Here is an 18114-nt window from a genome sequence, read left to right on the forward strand (position 1 = left end):
GCTGCAGCCTGGGAGCTCAGAACCCAGCCGGGCGGTTAGATCAGCCAGTGGAGGCTCTTGCTCTTCAATCCAGAGGCTCCTGGGTTCAGTCCCCATAGCGCCTGGCCCGTTCCTGAGTGTCCCATGACACTGGCACCCCAGTACGGAGCAGCTGTGCCCTCACCTTCCATCACTGCTGCAGCAAGGCCAGGCCTGGGGTGCATCAGACTGTGCCCTGGCCCCAGTCTCCCTCTCCCCCTGCCGGGGCTGTGGCCTCCAGAGCGACCTGACCCCGCCTCTTCCCTCTGCCTGAGCAGTGTCTGAAGAGATAGACAGGAGCACCCTGACCCCCTCCACTATCATCAAACCTTCAGACAAGATGACCATGAGCCACCTAGTAGAGCGAGCCTGCTGCCGCGACTATCAGAGGATGGGGCTGGGCACCCTGAGTAACAGCCTCACCCGCTCCAAGAATGAGCCCTTCCGCATCTCCACGGTGAACCGCATGTACGCCATCTGCCGGAGGTGGGTACCTAACATGGGGGGCATCTGCCGGAGGTGGGTACCTGGGTTGGGGAGCATCTGTAGGAGGCGGGTACCCAGTGTGGGGGGCCATCTGCTGGAGGCGGGTACCTGGCTGGGCAAGGCTGGCGGGTACCTGGCGCATGGACAGCAGGCTGTCCAGGGGGCAGCCCCTTCCTCCCTGCTGCGCGATTCCCCTAGTGTGGCATGACATGGCATATGGCCTGTGCTCTCTCCTGCAGTTACCCCGGGCTGCTGATCGTCCCGCAGAGCATCCAGGACAACACCATCCAGAGGATCTCGCGGTGCTACCGTCAGAACCGCTTCCCTGTCGTCTGCTGGAGGAACTCCCGCACCAAGGCCGTGCTGCTGAGATCGGGGGGACTGCATGGCAAGGGCGTTGTGGGCCTCTTCAAGTCGCAGAACACCCCTACTGCAGGTACCTGCCTCTCTGTGACGGGGGGGCGCTGCGTGTGCCTCCGGGGAATGCTCCGTCTCCGGTAGCAACGTGCCGGCAGCACCCCGGCCGATAGGTTCTCCCCCAGCGCGGTGATTGTGTGTTGCTGACACCCTGGCTGTCCTTGCAGGCCCGTCGCAAACAGACTCCACCAGCCTGGAGCAGGAGAAGTACCTGCAGGCAGTGATTAACTCCATGCCGCACTACGCTGACGCCAGCGGGCGCAATACGCTCAGCGGCTTCACCTCTGCGCACATGAGTAGCGCAGGTAAGGAGGCGTGGGTCAGACCTCAGCCATGGGGCCACAGCACAGTGGGGAGAGGAGGGAGCAGGCTGGGCATGCCCACTTCCTGGGCTGGTGCTGTCAACGGGCCTCTGGCTTTGGCGTCCTTCCAGCTCAGCCAGGGAGCCGGGCAGGGCTGTGCTGTTGCGGGGGGGTTCTGCCCGCCCCAAAGTGCCCCCTTAGTGCACCTCTTTGGGTTCATAGTGGGCTCTGCTCAGCTCCTGCTCCCTCCTTTCCCTGTGGGGCTGTGGGGCCCAGGCACTACCAGTGTGGGGCAGGTCTCAGAAGGCCCTAAGCCCTGGGGCTCCGTTACAAGTGCTGGCTGACTTGAGTCCTTGCACCAGGGCCACCCTGGCGGCTTTGGGGCGGGTTGGGGATGGCAGGAACGGACTCTGTAAGCAGCGAGATGTCCAAGCACCTCCTGGCCGCACTGTGCCCAACGGGCAGGGCCGAGAGCACCCAGCAGCTGGGGCTTTGAGCGGCATATTCAGGTGAGTCTCATGCCCCCTGTTCCTTGTCCTGCCTCTGCCTCCCTCCTCCTGCTGCTGGGAGAGCAGGGCTGACCCAGCGCCCTGCATCCTGCACCAAGCTCCATCCCCATTCATCACCTGTCTGCACCATCCCACACCCAGCGCAGCCCAAGCTATGGCCTGGGACCAGTGAGGTGAGGGAGCCATTGGCCAGACTCCTCCACGCCTCCCAGTCTGCCTTGGAATGAGGGTGGGGGGGCTGCAGCCCACTCTGTAGGGCCAGACATAGCTGGGAGCCCCTCCGACCCCGCATCCTGGCGAGCTGCTGCTGAGTGGAGGGGCGGTGGGCAGAAGGTAGCCTGGAGCAGTGTGGGGAGAGGCTCCAGCGAGAGTGGAGGGTATATCTGCTTTGGGAGAGGGGATGGGGCAGAGCTGGGTGGCGCACCCAGGGAGGGGCACGTGCGGTGCATTGTCTGGCAGCAGGTGACCAGAGCCCACTGCTCGAGCTGCCTTGCAGCGTGGGACCCTGCCCCATGCTCCGGCCTCTGGCTCATCCCTGCTGTGGATTCCAGCCCTGGGCGCCGCCTCTTCTGCTTGCGGGGCGCGTTGCTGGGGGCAGGGGAGATGCTGGGGGGACGAACAGCAAGGCCAAAAGCTGGTGTTTTGTTGGTGCTACAGATTCTTCCGACAAGAGGCAGCCCAAGCTGGGATCGCTCATGAAGCAGGTGATGGGAGGGAAGGACGATGGGCCAGGCACTATTAGCCGAGGAGGTGAGGAACGCCGGGCGTAGCTCCCTGCCTCGCAGGGCCCTCGCCCAAGAGGCCGCCAGGCCAAGGCAGCTGGCTGTAGAGTAGATGCTTCACCTTTGCTTCCCCAGGGTTCGCAGAGCATAGGGGGCAGCCCTGCCAGGAGATGGGCCTGTCCTCGCTTCTCGGGGGGGTGCCCAGCCTCCGGCACTCGGATCACCTGGGAGCACAGTGGGCCGGGGTCACCTCATTCGTACCATTCATTGTGCTGCTCGCTCCATCTCACCCCTGGGGCACCACTCCTCCCACCCCATCCCTCCCAGCTCAGCAGCCTGTCCCCAGTGAGTGCGGCTCGGGGTGACGCGCATGGTCTGCCGCCCGTGGTAAGACTCCTTTCGTCCTGTACTTTCTCAGTGCTAGGTCCCAGAGCTAGGGTGGTCACTCTGTCCACCCCCAAGGGTGCATCGGTGAAGGGCCGCGAAAGTCCCCGAGGTACTGTACTGTCATCCGCCTAACCTGCCGGGCGCTAACCATGGTCATGTGACTGATTGCCCCATGTAACACCACACCCTTCACATGACTAACCACATGTCCCAGTAACACCCTCCCCCAACCCCCCCAATCAAAAGGGTAAGCTAATGAGCTGCTGCACGCTAACGACTCTCTGCAGCCTGATATGGCTTGTCTTACTTATCACTTATCACTGAATGGCTTGTCTTACCGCAGTTCCTGGTGCCGCAGGTAAGTGATCCTGGAACAGGCTCTCAGGTTTGCTTTGGGCACCTCACACATCTGCCAGTGCTTGGGTACCGGGAGCGGGAGTTATCTGGTCAAGGGACAGGGGGTGCAGTGCACAGGGACAAGGGGAGAATCCCCCGGAGCAGCCACCAAGGGCCCCGCAGTGCCACGGGCATATTGGTGCCGCTCGCTGAGCCAGTGGGGGCTGGGCAAGGCAGGGCGTCCGTCCAGAGAGGGTAATCTCAGCAGTGCCTGTGGGAAGGACAAAGGCTCCAGAGCCTCTGACCCTGGCGGGCCCCAGCTGCCCAAATCCACATGCTGGCAAGTCGGGGGAGTGAGAAGCAAATCTGATCCCCCGAGTGCACATGGAATCTGGGCTGGGGGCCAGAGCAGCTCAGCGAGGGTGCCTCAAGGAGGAGAGCTGCTTGCCCCCTGAGCTGGATGTCTGGGAGAAGGCAGAAGGTGACAGGGCAGGCTGGAGGCCACGAGGCCTGGGAGCCAGCTGAGTGGGCCATGGCAATGACCTTGCCCTCTCTTGCAGGCAAGTGGGGCAGCATCCGGGCCAGCGGGCGCATGAGCAACTATGTTTTGAACATGGAAATTGGGTCCCGCCTGGCTGGGAAGGACCTGGTGAGCGCTCAGCACAACGGGGCCCCCTCTGAGGCCAGCTTCCTGCGCCAGCACCGGGCCTCCCTCTACATCATTGGGGACAAGTCGCAGCTGAAGGTAACGGCCCAGTGACCAGGAAGCATGTGGGGCAGGGAACTGTCTGAGCTGTCAGCAGCGGAAGGTGCTCAATGCGTGGAGCTGCTGGGGACTGTTGGGGAGGAGTGGTAGCTTCATGGGGGGCGTCCCCCCTGCAGCCAGGACCGGTGTAGGGAAAGGAGGCCCACTCCAGCGACAAACCCCCTCTGGGCTCGCAGCCCGGCAGCCAGGCTCCCCCTGGACAGCGCCCCAGAGCGATCCGTGCAGCTACAGCTGTTCCTAGGCAAAGCCCAGGCGTGGCGTGGGGAACCCGCTGCAAAACAGGGGCTCCGTGAAGGGAAGGGTGGGCAAACGGGAATGGGCCTAGTGCTGCCCAGTGTGCGTTCACCTGGGCTGCCACTTTCACCCTCTGCCCAGGGAGCGAAGCCAGACCCGCTGCAGCACTGGGAGGTAGTGCCCATCGAAGTGTTTGACGTGCGGCAGGTGAAGGCCAGCTTCAAGAAGCTGATAAAGGCCTGCGTGCCCGGCAGCCCCTCAACAGACCCCAGCCTCACGTACCTGCGGACCCTGGAGGAGTCCGAATGGCTGTCCCAGGTCAGTGCGCTGGGTCTTGGGCTGGGCAGTGTAGGACAAGGGCTGTCGCGCAGACCCAGGGCCAGATCTGTCTCCACACCTGGGATCCTACAGTATGAGGGGAGCTGGTGCTTGAGGGCAGTTGCTGGTGTGTGTCACAGGAACCCCAAGGTGAGGGTTAGTTGCTGGGTCCCTGGGGCAGGATCCAAGCATCATGCCAGTTTTGAGTCAGTCATAGGGTTTACGGCCAGAAGGGACCAAACCATCTCATCTGACCTCCAGTCTATCCAGGACACCAGCACCTGCAGGGTGAGCCCGCCAGCCAAAATTCTACCGAGGTATTTTAGTAGACTAGCCTATGGTATGCCACGGGCGGAGAGACTAGGAGGGACTGAAGCCCACCCCTGCCTGAGGCCCCCACAACGGTGGGAAATTATTGGAGATACCCTCTGATGATCCTGGCAAGTGATCCACACCCTAGGCTGCAGGGGAAGGAGGAAACCCCCAAGGTCTCTGCCAGTCTGACATGGGGGAACATTCCTTCCCAGCCCCACAGACGCGATCAGTTAGATCCTGAGCAGGATTGTACATTGTGTCCAACATATAGCCAGCCATGTGCCAGAGGGAGAGTGCTTGGCGCCATCTCAGAGCTGTCAGTGGGAACTGTCATGGAACGTAGTGGTTTCAGTGCGGCCCGGCAGGGATCGGTCCTAAGTCGATTCTTTTCCACGTTTCCCCAGTGATCTGGTGAAACTGGTGGGTGACAGAGCGGTAGAGTGCTGTGTCACAATGAGAAGGGCGATCGGGATTGCTTGGTAAGCTGGGCCCATTCAAAATGTGTTTAAATACAGCTAATAGCAGAGTTACACACCTAGGACAAGGAATGTGGGCCTCACGTGCAGAGTGGGGTCTGGCTTCTGGAAAGGAGCTAGGGGTCATAGTGGACAAGGAACGCAGTGTGAATTCCCAGTGCGATGCTGGGAGCAGAGACTCTGAGCAGGGAGGTGATTTTACCTCTGTACATGGCCCTGGTGAGACCATTCCTAGGATACTAGGTCCAGTTCTGGGGTCCACATTTTTAAAAGGTTGCTAGAAAATTGCAGAGGGTGCAGAGAAGAGCCACAAAAATGATTGCAGGGCTGGAGAAAATGCCTGACAGTGAGAGACTTATGGAGCTCAATCTGTTCAGCTTGTCAAAAAAGAACAGGAAGTGAAATGATTGTGCTGATTAGACCCTTCTTGGGGAGAAGATGCCAGGCTCTAACGCTGTCTTTGATATAGTGGGAAAGGCAGAACAAGAAGCGGTGGGAGCCAGACAGCCTCCAAGTAGAAATAGGGCACTATTTTGAACAGTGAGTGGGGGGGATTAACCCCTGGAACAAGCTACTGTGGGAAGTGCTGGGTTCTTGTTCCGTTGGTGTCCTCAGATCCAGACTGGATGTCTCTGGAAGGAGCTTCCCCAAAACACAGGCTCTTGGAGTCAGTACACACGTAGCTGGGAGAGATTTAACACCCTGGGCTATACGGGAGCGCAGAGTAGATGATCCAATTGTCCTTTCTAGTCAGTGCATGCACCCCCATGCTGGTGAGTATGGGGTTCCTGCCAACTCCAGTCTGGCTAGGTACACGCCCTCCAGTCCACAAAGGGACCTGCTGGTGGGAGCTCTCCCAAGAGCAAAGCTGCTGGGACTGGCTGGCTCCAGAGGCCTCTGTCACAGATCTGGCCAAGCTCCCACAGCTAGATGCTCTCTGGGCCTCTGTGCAGGGATCCAGATGCTGACTGCCATGTGCCCTGTGCATGCTGGGGCTGGACAGAGGCTAGGCACTGTCTCTGCTCTGGGCCTCTAGGCACACACATGGCCTCAGATCTTGTGTCTGACTCTCCTCTTGGCAGTAGGGACCGCACGGCCCAATCGCCTGGGCCCTGAGACAAGTGCTGTCTGCCCGAGGCCAGCCCAGGTTCTTGGTGAGTCTGGTATTGGCGTTTGGGCAGGGACCCATGTGTCTGAGTGGAGCCATTCCCTCTCCCCCTGTGCTCTGGATGTCCGGCTCCAGTCAGCACCTGCACATCTACCTGGGGGAGAGGGGTTCTACATAGGCTCCGAAACAGCCTGAATCTGGGCCCTTGATGGCCCGCACGCTGCTCCTCATTAGGTTGGACAGGGGAGTGTTGCTGAGGGCTGCTCTCTTTGAGTGGAGGGGTGTGGCGTGAGAGTTTCATTCACACACAGCTCTCTGGGTTTGGGGTCATTCTGTTCCCTTCGCAGCCCCATTCCTGCCCTGCAGTCTCCTCAGGTCCAGGGGACTGGTCAGTCTGAGCCTGGAGGACACTTCATTGTTGTGTGCGACAGTAGGGTCTGGACTCTGGTCATGTACCACCTCCCCATATGTACTTCAGAGGCTCTGGCCTGCCAAGCTCACCAGCCTTCTGGGAAAGGCTGTTCCCCTGTTGTCCCCTGCTCAGGGCCAGCCCTGAATTCCCCCTGTCGATGTCTAGTTAACCTCTTGTGCTGTGTCTGCAGATCCACAAGATCCTGCAGATATCCGTGCTGGTGGTGGAGCTGCTGGATACAGGCTCCTCTGTGCTGGTCAGTTTGGAGGATGGCTGGGATATCACCACGCAGGTAGGAGTCAGAGCCCTGCAGCAACCGGCTGGCATGGTCTGGCCTCTCTCCCAGCTGTTGGCTTGAGGTCCCAGCCCCTGTGGGCCATGACTCTGGCCTCCTCCCTCCTGCAGGTGGTGTCCCTGGTGCAGCTGCTGTCAGACCCCTACTACCGGACAATGGAGGGCTTCCGGCTCCTCGTTGAGAAGGAGTGGCTGTCCTTTGGACACCGCTTCAGCCACCGCGGAGCCCAGACCCTCGCCGCTCAGAGCAGCGGCTTCGCTCCTGTCTTCCTGCAGTTCCTGGACTGTGTCCATCAGGTGAGCTCTGAGCAGCTGGGGTGTCGGATCTCGGCGCAGGGTTAACCTGTGTCCTGGGCCTCTGGCCAGTGGAACCCAGGTATAGAGCCAGCCCATGCCTTGCATGGAGCTGCAGATCCCGCGGGGGCTGCCCCACCAATGCTCTGCTAGGTGGAGGCTGGTGTCCATTTGGCTATACGCTCGTCTCTCTGCAGATCCACCTCCAGTTCCCCATGGAGTTTGAGTTCACCCAGTACTACCTGAAGTTCCTCAGCTACCACTACGTCTCCAATCGCTTCCGCACCTTCCTGCTGGACTCGGACTACGAGCGGATCGAGCTGGGTAAGGGATCTGGGCCCCGGGCCCCATCACCAATGGGCAGTTCTGTCAGCTCAGCGGTCTCTCTCTCTCTTTCTCTCCATCCCCGTAGGCCTCCTGTATGAGGAGAAGGGCGAGCGGAAGAGCCAGCAGGTCTACAAGTCCATCTGGGATTACATCGACCGGCTGAACAAGAAAACCCCCGTCTTCTTCAACTACATGTACGCCCCCGAGGATGGTGAGGTGAGCCTGCTTGGCTGGCCAGAGACGCCAGGGCCAGACATAACCTTTGCCTCCCACAGCCCAGTGCACAATCCAAGGAGACCTCCCTCCACCCCACTGCTTGGAGGGAACGAGGCAACCCAGCTCTGGGAGTGACACAGAACAGGGGCCCAAACCTCGCCTTTCTCAGGGGGGCCCCAGTCAGCCTGAAATGGAGGAGATAGCAGTGCCCTTCCTCTTGAGTACAGAGACCAGGGATCCCAATATCCAGTGCAGCCTGATCCCCATTGAAGGACCCTGGTTTTCTCAGGCCGCGCCTCCATGTGGCTGTGGGGTATATTGCTAATCTCCAGGGGCATCCCGAGTGAAAAGCAAACCCTCCTGGGGCCATGTGGGGAAGGGACTTGGGAAGCAGCAAAGTCAGCGGGTTTAACCAGCTGGGGTTGCAGGATTGCCCTGCTACGGGGCTGGGGACAGCTATATGACCACTCCTGAGCACTAGGAATGGAGTCAGCCCTCTGAAATCGGGAGACGTCGTAATCTATGAACCAAAATGGAATGTTTTCGTTTGCTCCGGCTGGTGGAAGCCTGGCCGGCCAGCCTGGTGCCTTGGTTTCCCTCCAGAGTTGGGACACAATCGACATGTTCCGGTGGAATGACTGGATGCAGTCTAACCAGCGTTTTCTGAGGGAAGGGCGCCACTTCTCATCTCTCCGCCTCTGTCAAGGACCCAATTCTTACACCGGTGTGACTGCCAGAAAGCACTTGTGCTTGCTCACTGGCCCTGCCCTGCATGCACAGCTGCAAAGTGACCCCATTGTTCTCACTGTAGGGCCTGGTTTTAACTTGGTGGGAGATGCAGGAAGTCAGTCACCTGGCCAGCTGGTGCCTAAGGGTGCTCACTGGGTGCCCCTTACCCAAGGGCACTGTAACAGGCTGCCGTTACAGCTGTGTTCTGGGCACTGAGTACCAGCTGGGCAAAGTACAGAGAGGCCCAGGACGGCCAGCCAGCCTGGGAGCCTGCTCTGCCGTTTCTGCCTCTGGCCCGTGCACCGCAATGTGATCTTGAGCCAGGGGTGGGGGGCATGCTGCAGCATGGGGAGCAGGTGCCTAACATGCTGGCCTGGAGCCAGAGTCTGTCCAGGGTTCGGCAGAACCATATGGGGATGACTTGCTTCCCAAAGATGCCGGCCCTTTGGGACCCCCTCCTGCTGCTGGATCCCCAGCCGGGCAGCACAGTTCACCACCTTTCTGGCCATTGTGGCCTCGGGGCTGTTCCGTGTAGCGCCGGGGGCTGCCAGGCCCTGCCTGAGCACTTCCCGGCCTGTTTCGTAGGTGCTGAGGCCCTATAGTAACATCTCCAACCTGAAGGTGTGGGACTACTACAGCCAGGAGGTCCTGTCCGAGGGCCCCTCCTACGACTGGGAGCTGGTGCAGGGGCAGCCAGAGCAAGTGGAGGAGGTAGATCGGCAGGACTCCAGTGCCCCGCAGACCAAGCGCAAAATCATCTGGCCGTGTTACGACAACCGCAGCCGAGTGGAGCCCGATGCCATCTCCAAGCTGCTGGAGGTGTGTGTGGCGTGGGGGAGGGGGCCCCCCCAAATGAGAACATAGAACACCCAGACTGGGTCCGTCTAGCCGTGTCCTGTTTTCCGACAACAGACGGTGCCAGGTGTCCCAGAGGGAATGAACAGAATAGGGCAATTTATCGAGTGATCCATCCCCTGTCGCCCATTCCCAGCTTCTGGCAGTCAGAGGCTTAGGGAAACCCAGAGCATGGGGTTGCATCCCTGACTATCTTGGCTAATAGTAACCTGTCCTCCAGGAACATTGATCTAAATTTTTTTGAACCCTGTTATACTTCTGGCCCTCACAACATGCCCTGGCAACAAGTTCCACAGGCTGACTGTGTGTTGTGTGAAGAAATATTTCCTTGTGTTTGTTTTAAACCTGCTGCCTGTTAAAGTCATGGGTGACCCCTGGTTCGTGTGTTACATGTAGGGGTAAATAACACTTCCTGGTTCACTTTCTCCACATCATTCATGGATTTTATAGGCCTCTATTGTATCCCCCCTTGTCATCCTTTTTCTAAGTTGAACAGTCCCCGTCCTGTTCCTCTCTCCTCACGTGGAAGCCATTCCAGCCCCCGAACCATTTTTGTTGCTGTCTCTGCACCTTTTCCAATTCTAATAAATCTTTTCTGAGCTGGGGCAACCAGATCCGCACACAGTGTTCACGGGGTGGGTGTGCCAGGCAGAAACCCACACCACCAGGCTGGATCAACCACTGCTCCCAGCAGGCCCCTTGCAGAGCCCCCCGGCACTCCCATCTGCACTGAGATTCTGCCCATGCCATCTCCTCCCCACTCCAGCCTCTGATCACTCCTGGCAGGGATCGTCTGTGTGCAGCATGTGTGGTCACAGCTCCTGAATTCCTGGGGCAGGGCGGGGGTGTGGTGTCCTTCCCCCTCTGCAGAATAACCTCTGACTCCTCCCGCAGGAGCTGCACAACCTGGAGGCGGAGCTGGGCCAGGTGCCGGAGTGCTGGAAGGACGCGTGGGACAAGGTCAAAGCCTCCCAGCGCACGGAGACCCGGCAGGAGGTCAGCAGGGTAGGTCTCTGAGCTGTCCGTGTGACAGGGTCCTGAGAGCCAGGTGCTGGGCCGGCAGCCGTGGTGCCTGAGTTGCCCAAATTCCTGCTTGCTCCGGCACTTGGCCTAGGGCTCCTGGCTCTGCCCCCAGCTGCCTGCGTGGCCGAGGAGGGGCTGACAGTGCCCTGTGCCCAGGCTCAGTGGGTCTCGTGATGATGAGACAGCGCCAGTGGGGGTGGGTGGGTCCCGTGCCCTCATTTCCCTGCTCTGTGCTCTGCAGATGGCGTCCAGTTCCCTGCTGATGTCCTCCAGCCTGTTGCCCCACCGGCGCTCGCTGGGGGTCTACCTGCAGGAGAGCGGCGTGGGCTCCACCCTCAACCTCAGCCTGGACAGCGACACCAGCAGCCCCTCCGCCCCGTCCAGTGGGAAGCAGGGGGGCCGCAAGAGCACCAGCAACCTCTACAGCCAGTTCCAGATGTCGGAGAGCGAGAACAGGTGAAGGGAGCTGTGGCTGCCTGGGGGGAGACGGCCAGGCCAGGCCCCTGCGGTCAGCAGTGAGCCCTATTGCTTGGGGTGGGGTGTGGGTCCCATGGAACCAGCCCTCTGCAGCTCAGCCGATTCAATCTCTGGCTGCTGGGAGCCGAACCCGCTGGTCCATCCCCACTGGGCTCTCGCCCGCCGGTGTCCAGCAGCGAGGCGCTAACCCGCTGTCTGGCTGCCCGCAGGTCCTACGAGGGGACGCTCTACAAGAAAGGAGCCTTCATGAAGCCCTGGAAGCCCCGCTGGTTCGTGCTGGATAAAACCAAACATCAGGTACTGGAGGGGCTGAGAAATGGGCCGAGCTGCTGGACGAGGGGAATAGCTCGGGACTCCGGGGCACCAGCTGCAGCGGGCGCTGGCTGACGCACGGCACCTTTCCTTGCAGCTGCGGTACTATGACAACCGGAATGACACGGAGTGCAAGGGGGTCATTGACCTGGCAGAAGTGGAGTCTATCACCCCTGGCACCCCCACCATGGGGGCCCCCAAGACAGTGGAGGAGAAGGCCTTCTTCGACGTGAGTCCCCAGCCCAGAGAAGCTGGATCTCGGTGCCGGGGGCGGGATGGGGGGGTGATGCTGGCTGGGGCCGGGCCGGGGCCAAGGCAGCTGGGCACCAGTTCTGCGTTGGACAGCGAGGCCTGGACTCTTGGGCTCCTGAGTTGTGCTGCCCGCAGGAGTACAGACTGTGCCAGGCACTTGCCAACTCCGGCTGGAGCCAAGTTGGGTATCCAGGAAGGTGCCAGCCCTCAGCCAGTCCTGCCTGCCCATCTCCCCAGGTGGGGACCCGGGGCCCCAGCAGCCTGGGCTGCCTCTCCCGCCCCCCGGCAGACGCCGGGCCTCAGCTCTCGTCTTTTCTCCCTGTAGCTGAAGACGACGAAAAGAGTTTACAATTTCTGTGCCCAGGACGTGCAGCTGGCCCAGCAGTGGATCGACCGCATCCAGAGCTGCTTGTCGGACGCGTGAGCCTGGCTCAGCAGCAGCCCCCGTTCCAGGCACCGAGCCCCCGGGCCCTGGCGCGTGAAGCAGAGGCAATGCCCAGGGTTAGCACCTGAGCTGGCCCAGGTCTGACTGACTGAGGAGGAGGTGGCCGGAGGCCTGACTCTCCCCCACTGCCAGGGGCACATCATACCGCAAAGCCCCAGGCCCCCTGCGTGCTCAAGGACAGAAGCAGGGGTCAGGGCAGGATCAGTCTGTTACACTATGGTAGGAACTGTCCAGTGCAGGAACTAATTGCATTGAAGTGTCAGGCTGGGGCAGTGGGGAGCCATTCTCACAGCCCCCACTAAGCCTGTCTGAGCCACATAATTACCGGCTCTCACCCCTGGCAGGACACGGGCCTCGGGTCCCCGGCTGGGCAGCACAGCTCCCACCCCTGGCAGGACATGGGCCTCGGGTCCTGGCTCCCACCCCTGGCAGGACACGGCGTTTGTCTGAGCAGTGCTCTGGTTCTCTTGTGAATGCTGCCGTGGGGTTTTACTGGCCTGTTGCTGGGAGAGGCTCCGGGAGGTGCTGTGCATTGAACCCGCCACCCCCACCCTGTGCCATTGGGGAGCAGCTGGAGCTTTCCCCAGTTACCCCTCTGCACGCCCAAGAGCTGCCCGTGAACTTGCACATCCAGTCTGTAAATCCATGTGACCCAGACTGTGCTCTGCTGACCTGCCGCCAGCCCCTTGGGGCGCTTGGCCCAGCCCTTGTGAGCTCAGGGTTAGCCTGTCCAGCCAGACCAGAAGAGAGCTCCATGGATAGGAGGCTGAGAGCGCTGGGACCATCCTGCCCACCCCAAGTCCAGCAACTGGGCCAGATCCCGCCCTGGGGACAGGCACGATCTCTGCTGGCAGTGTCTGGGCACCAGTGAGGGCTGCCTGCCTATCCCAGTGTGGGGAGAAGAGGGGCCTCCTCCCTGTCCTGCTCTGGTGGGATGGGTGGTCTCTCATTAGCAGTATTGTAGCTTTAGAGTCAGCCCCTCTTCTGGTCTGCCCCTAGCAGGGGAGGGGGGAGACTGAGGCCTGAGACCTTCTTGACCCAGCCATGTCCCGCCTGCTGTCATGGGACTTGGCTCTGGCACAGCCCTGGAGCCCCGCTCCCTCTCCTTGCAGTGACTGTGGGGAGAGGACACTGTGTGGCTGGGTTCTGGCGGGCCCCTTGCTCCCAGAGAGGCTCCCTGGGGCGAGTGGTAGAACAGGATAATGAGGCCAGTCCCAGGGACTGTCCACAGGAGCAGTGTGGCATGAGCCCCTCACCTACCAGCCTTGCTTTGGGCTCGCCAGCCACGTGGCCCAAGCTTGGAGATCACAGCATAGAGCTGCTGCCTTTTCTCTGTCAGCTCTCGGGGCTCTCCCCTGCTTTGCAGCCCCAGCCCCTGCAGCTTGTGCTTGGATCGCTGCAGCCCCAGCCCCAGCCCCGTGGCGTGCAGCGGCAAATCTCCATGCAGCCACTGTACGCCAGCTGCAGAGCGAGGCCTCCACTCTGAGCTGGGATGTGCCCCAGCCTCCATGGGGGCTGACCTCAGCTCCTTGAGATCCCCAGAGTGCAATGGAGCCATCGTGCTGGGGTGTTCATGGCTCAGCTCCTGACCCCACCTGAGCTGTGTACCAGGGACAACCTTGTACTTCAGCCCCTGCTCTCTAGCACCTCCACTGAGCCCAGCCCTGCTGCCCTCCCCAGCCCGCTTCCTGCTGTAACTTATTGTCAGTGCAAAGGTGGAATCATGAGACTGAGGCGATGGCATCTCTGGTACAGAAACAAATCCTTTATCCTCCCCCTGTTTGCACCGTGGCAAGCTTAGCCCCCAGCAGCTCACATGCTAGAGCCGTGCGTGTGCTTGTCCCAAAACCCAGCGGGCACCTGTGTGTGGTCCCCTGGGGCTAAGGAGCTGCCTGTTCACGCGAGCCCGTACCTGGCCTCGGTAGCACACCCCATCGGTTAGAGTTCACCACCTTCCTGCCATTGCTCCTTGGGCCTGGGACCTGCCCTTTCCCTCCCCCCTCCTGCTGCTCAAAACCAGGGTGGCTGACCGTTCTACCTGTCTTGTTTTTAAAGGAGTACCATGTTTTATTTCAGTGCAGAGCTCTTTGTACAGTCTTAACCCCAGGGTCCCCTCTTCCTTTCCCTGTATGATAATGGCAGTGGCAGGGAGCTGGTGCAACAGGGAGGTTTTTGTAACTTCCCGGAGCAGTTGTAGATTATTGAAGTTTCTGTACATTGTGTCAACCATACAGAGTCCTTGTATTGTATTGTGCCTAGAGGGAAAATGTTGTTATATAAAGAGAGAACTAACTGAATTTAATAAAAAATTAATATGCATATTTGCTTGGGCTGCATGGCACACGGGCCTTCCCAGAGCTGGGTTCAGTTCCAGAAGCGGTTCCCTCACGTGGCCCCCCCATTGTTCACACATGACTCCCAGGCTGGTGGGGAGAGTCCAGCTCAAGGTGCACCCGCAGTGGTTGGGGCTAGAGAGGGAGCAGAGCGCTCGCTGCTTGTCTTGTTGTGCAGGTTTGTATTCGTCATTTCAGACAGTCCCTCTGTCTCTGCTGTGTTGGCAGTAACCAGAGCATCGCCCTGCTCCTCTCCTGTGCTCTCCCTCATGACATTGCTTTTGTATGTGCTCCACTCCTGAGTCACAAGCCCCAGAACTGTGGGTAGGAACAGACCTGATATGGGGGTTCATGTGTCCACCAGGAATCCAATACAGAACAGTGGGTGTAAAAGGTGCATCCCCGGCTCCCCTTAAATAACTCATTTGGCCTCAGCTGCCAGCAAACATCTCCCACCCAGGATTTGTGTGCATCTTGCTGAGCCAAGAGAGGTTTCTTGGTCTTGCCATATTCTCTGTTTGGACACTGGATGCACCAGTAAAGAGGCTCTATAGCGTGTACTTCCCCCTCAATAGGCGGAGGCGTCAGCACCCAAAAGCGGCAATCTTTGCGGCTGGCCATGGCATCTAAATATCACCTGGATCAATCGGTGTCATGGATCAGTCCCATGAGGCCTGGTCTTGTTCTCCATCCCTACAAGGAAGAAGCAGAGGGAAGCATTTTGAGATATTTGACCCCCTGAGAGATGTTCTAACTCCAAGAGGTCAGATGCTGGACCGTAGCATCGCCACAGAGCTGCATCTGTTACCGTGGCAGCTTAGTCCTGCAGAGTCATCTGAGGATGCCCAAGCACTTATCACCCAGTTAGTCATGTTCATGGTATTTCAATGCAGAATGACTCAGGACTGCTCAGTTTCTGCTATCCAGGTCTCTGAACCCTGTGTGCTTAGAGCAAAGCTTGGACTACTCTATTGAGGTTTTCCTCCAGGTCCAGCTTTTCTACTCCTGCTGTTCGCTCCAGGGTGGAGCCATTCTTCTTTGGATTAGCTTTGTAGCTGCCTGAATATTTCTGCTACAAAAGTCTCTTGGCTCAGCTGCACTTCCTTTTTTCCCCCTCAAGAGACCTGTTAGCAGAAGTGTTTGTCTCTTGGGCTTTGTATCCCTATGGCTTGTGGATTACACACTCAATATGGTATCACGATCCTTCCTTTAAGACTATGGGAGGATGGTCTTCTGAGTCCAAGAGGGATAATGGTGGATTCTTGTGTTTCAGGGCAATTAATTGGATTTTATTCCTGGTGTTTTCTCATCCTGAAGATACTGCTTCGGTCTATGCACAAGCTGAATATAACATTGCTCTTAGGAAACACAATTGTTCCAGGTTGGAGCTCTCAATCTCAGATGCCTACTTTTGCATCTTTAAGGTTACAGGAATATTCAGGATGGAAAGTGACCACTTCTAGTACAAGGTGCTCCCATGTTTGCTGTCTAGATTTCCAAGGAGATATTCACCCAGTTGGTGAATATCTTTCTTAGACAACTAAGGGCTCATTAATTTGGAAATCCAAAAGAACTAATGCTCTACCTCAATGGGCTGGAGGTTTGAGCTCTGTCACCGATTTCCTTCCATTCAGCAGCACGCACTCTCTCCAGAATCAGCGTGCCACAGCCATGGTTTATTTAAACTATCTGGAAGCATTTAATTCCCCCCGTATTGGATTCAGTAAGCAGGAGTAGAGCACTGGGTGGCAGGCAAATCTCACGCCTTGGTGCCTGTGTTACTTTCCCAGGGTGAGGAAACTGAAAAAGGAAAAGAGCAACCACCGATCTACTTGGTTTGGTCCAAGTCCAGCTGTGTGAGGTTTTGCTTCAAGGCAGTAAAAAGAACCACATGCAAAATGGGATGCTTGCTTCTGTAGGCAGGGAAAGGCCCCTTCCTACATCTCCACCTCACTGCAAAGTTGGGAAGTGAAATCAGAGCAATGCCAGAGAGCATGGTGGATGTGGGAGGACTCTGCTGGTCCCTCTAATTCTAGAGCGTAAATCTCTTCGGTGAGAGGCTTGGTTGCTGAGTGCCCAGGAGAGAGAGCTGAATTTTATTTTTAAGTCTGGTCTGGGGGCCAAGCTATTAATTTAGGACTTTACTTCCCCAGAGAATGCCCACTGCTGACAACATGAGGTGCACAAAGAAAGAGCAAGGAGTAGAACATGGCTTGTATGTGATTTATAGATTCCAGGAGAGACCATTGTGATCATCCAGACCTGCCCCATAATGATTCCTAGAGCAGAGCTTTTAGAAGAACATCTAACCTTGATTTTTAGAATTGCCAGGGATGAAGAATCCACCAGGACTCATGGTACATTATTCTAATGTTTAATTAACCTCACTGTTACAAATTAACACTTTATTTCCAGTCTGAATTTGTCTAGCTTCAGCTTCCAGCATTTAGATAGGGTTAGATCTTTCTCTGCTAGAAGGAAGAGTCCATTATCATGTCTGTACTTACAGATTAATCAAATCAACCTTCTCTTTAAACTAAATCGATTGAGCTCTTAAGTTGATTTGCTCAGGCCCTTGGCTCACTTGTAAGACTACTGGTTCTGCCCTGTCTCTCTGCTAAACTATTAAAAATCATTATCACAAAAACACCTTGGAACAGAATGTAAAGGATAGAAAGTTTAAAGCCAGGTTTGGATGTATCACCAGCTTGGCATTTTGGAGGAGATCAAAGTTTCATGATCAACCCTCCCCCACTAAAGTTATACTTTGCAGAGACAATGTTTCATACTCTTATGTTGCTGGGTTGTAAATTAACTGATCAGGAAAGAAGCCTAGATATTGTCACGTTCACTTAACCCTCTGCTTAATCTGCTAAATATGCACAAGGGATAGGAGAGGAAAAACCAGTTACCTACCTCTTATAACTGTTGTTCTTCAAAATGTGTTACTCATGTCCATTCCAGGTAGGGGGGGGTGTGCGCAGCTGCCAGAAGGTTTTTTTTCCCCTAGCAGTACAAGTCAGGTTGGTCCAGGCACCCCCTGGAGTCATGTCTTCATGGCACCATATCTAGGCCCCTGCCAACCCACTGCTGGTTTTGTTCTGACAGAGGGGAGGCGGTTAGCTCTTGGAAGGGACATGAGCAACACATCTCAAAGAACAAGTTAGGAGAGGTACACAATTGTTTTTCTTCTTTGGGTGCTTGCTCATGTTGATTCCAATTAGGTGACTCCCAAGCCAGAACCTTGCAGGCAGGGTGAGAGTTCATGGATTCACTGGTTGAAACACTGTCCAAGGCAGCTGCTGCTGCTGGAGATGGTGATTTGGTCTGACCCAGCCTGGCCGTTCCTTGGCAGAGGTATAAGCCAAAATCACAGATAAATCAACCCTGATGTAACAGGTTCCAGGGTGAGGAATTGAACAATAGTGAGGAGTAACCTGTTCCTAGGAGAAGTTTCTTGTCATCCAACCACTAATCAAGGGGGGTGGTTAGCTGTAAAAATGTGATTGTGAGTTCTCATGTCTGATTCTTTAAAAACAATTCTACTAAGCACCTGCTGACACCAACTCTCAGTGCAGCTGAGCTCCAGGGGGTGATTCTGCAAGTGTTAAAAATTCCCATTCCCATCACCTTCACCTGCTCTAGGCCATTCATTTCACACCAACTAAAAACAGGATTAAACACCCCCCCCCCCCACCCCTCCAGCAGTGGTTTCCAGCCTGCTTAAGTGTTCCCAAGGGAGCCACCACTG

At 57.5% G+C, this 18114-nt stretch overlaps 1 protein-coding gene across 4 annotated transcripts in view; it reads left to right on the forward strand.

The window, feature by feature from the left end:
• Positions 1-14349, forward strand: part of SBF1 (SET binding factor 1) — a 156725-nt gene extending 142376 nt beyond the window's left edge. Inside the window, exons 26-42 of one of the 4 annotated variants that reach the window (XM_077837750.1) lie at positions 297-504; positions 744-940; positions 1089-1226; positions 2390-2482; positions 2873-2950; positions 3738-3922; positions 4319-4495; positions 6997-7098; positions 7212-7397; positions 7592-7718; positions 7807-7937; positions 9252-9485; positions 10416-10526; positions 10786-11000; positions 11231-11318; positions 11431-11562; positions 11911-14349. In XM_077837750.1, the coding sequence (XP_077693876.1) occupies positions 297-504; positions 744-940; positions 1089-1226; positions 2390-2482; positions 2873-2950; positions 3738-3922; positions 4319-4495; positions 6997-7098; positions 7212-7397; positions 7592-7718; positions 7807-7937; positions 9252-9485; positions 10416-10526; positions 10786-11000; positions 11231-11318; positions 11431-11562; positions 11911-12009 (2501 nt within the window). In that variant the 3' untranslated portion in view covers positions 12010-14349. The remainder of the gene's footprint in view (positions 1-296; positions 505-743; positions 941-1088; positions 1227-2389; positions 2483-2872; positions 2951-3737; positions 3923-4318; positions 4496-6996; positions 7099-7211; positions 7398-7591; positions 7719-7806; positions 7938-9251; positions 9486-10415; positions 10527-10785; positions 11001-11230; positions 11319-11430; positions 11563-11910) is intronic. The other 3 variants (XM_077837758.1, XM_077837766.1, XM_077837775.1) reach the window with 3 other exon arrangements.
• Positions 14350-18114: the final 3765 nt, after the last annotated feature.

This window comes from Eretmochelys imbricata, chromosome 1 (genome assembly GCF_965152235.1).
Source record: "Eretmochelys imbricata isolate rEreImb1 chromosome 1, rEreImb1.hap1, whole genome shotgun sequence".
Classification (NCBI taxonomy): Eukaryota; Metazoa; Chordata; order Testudines; family Cheloniidae; genus Eretmochelys; species Eretmochelys imbricata.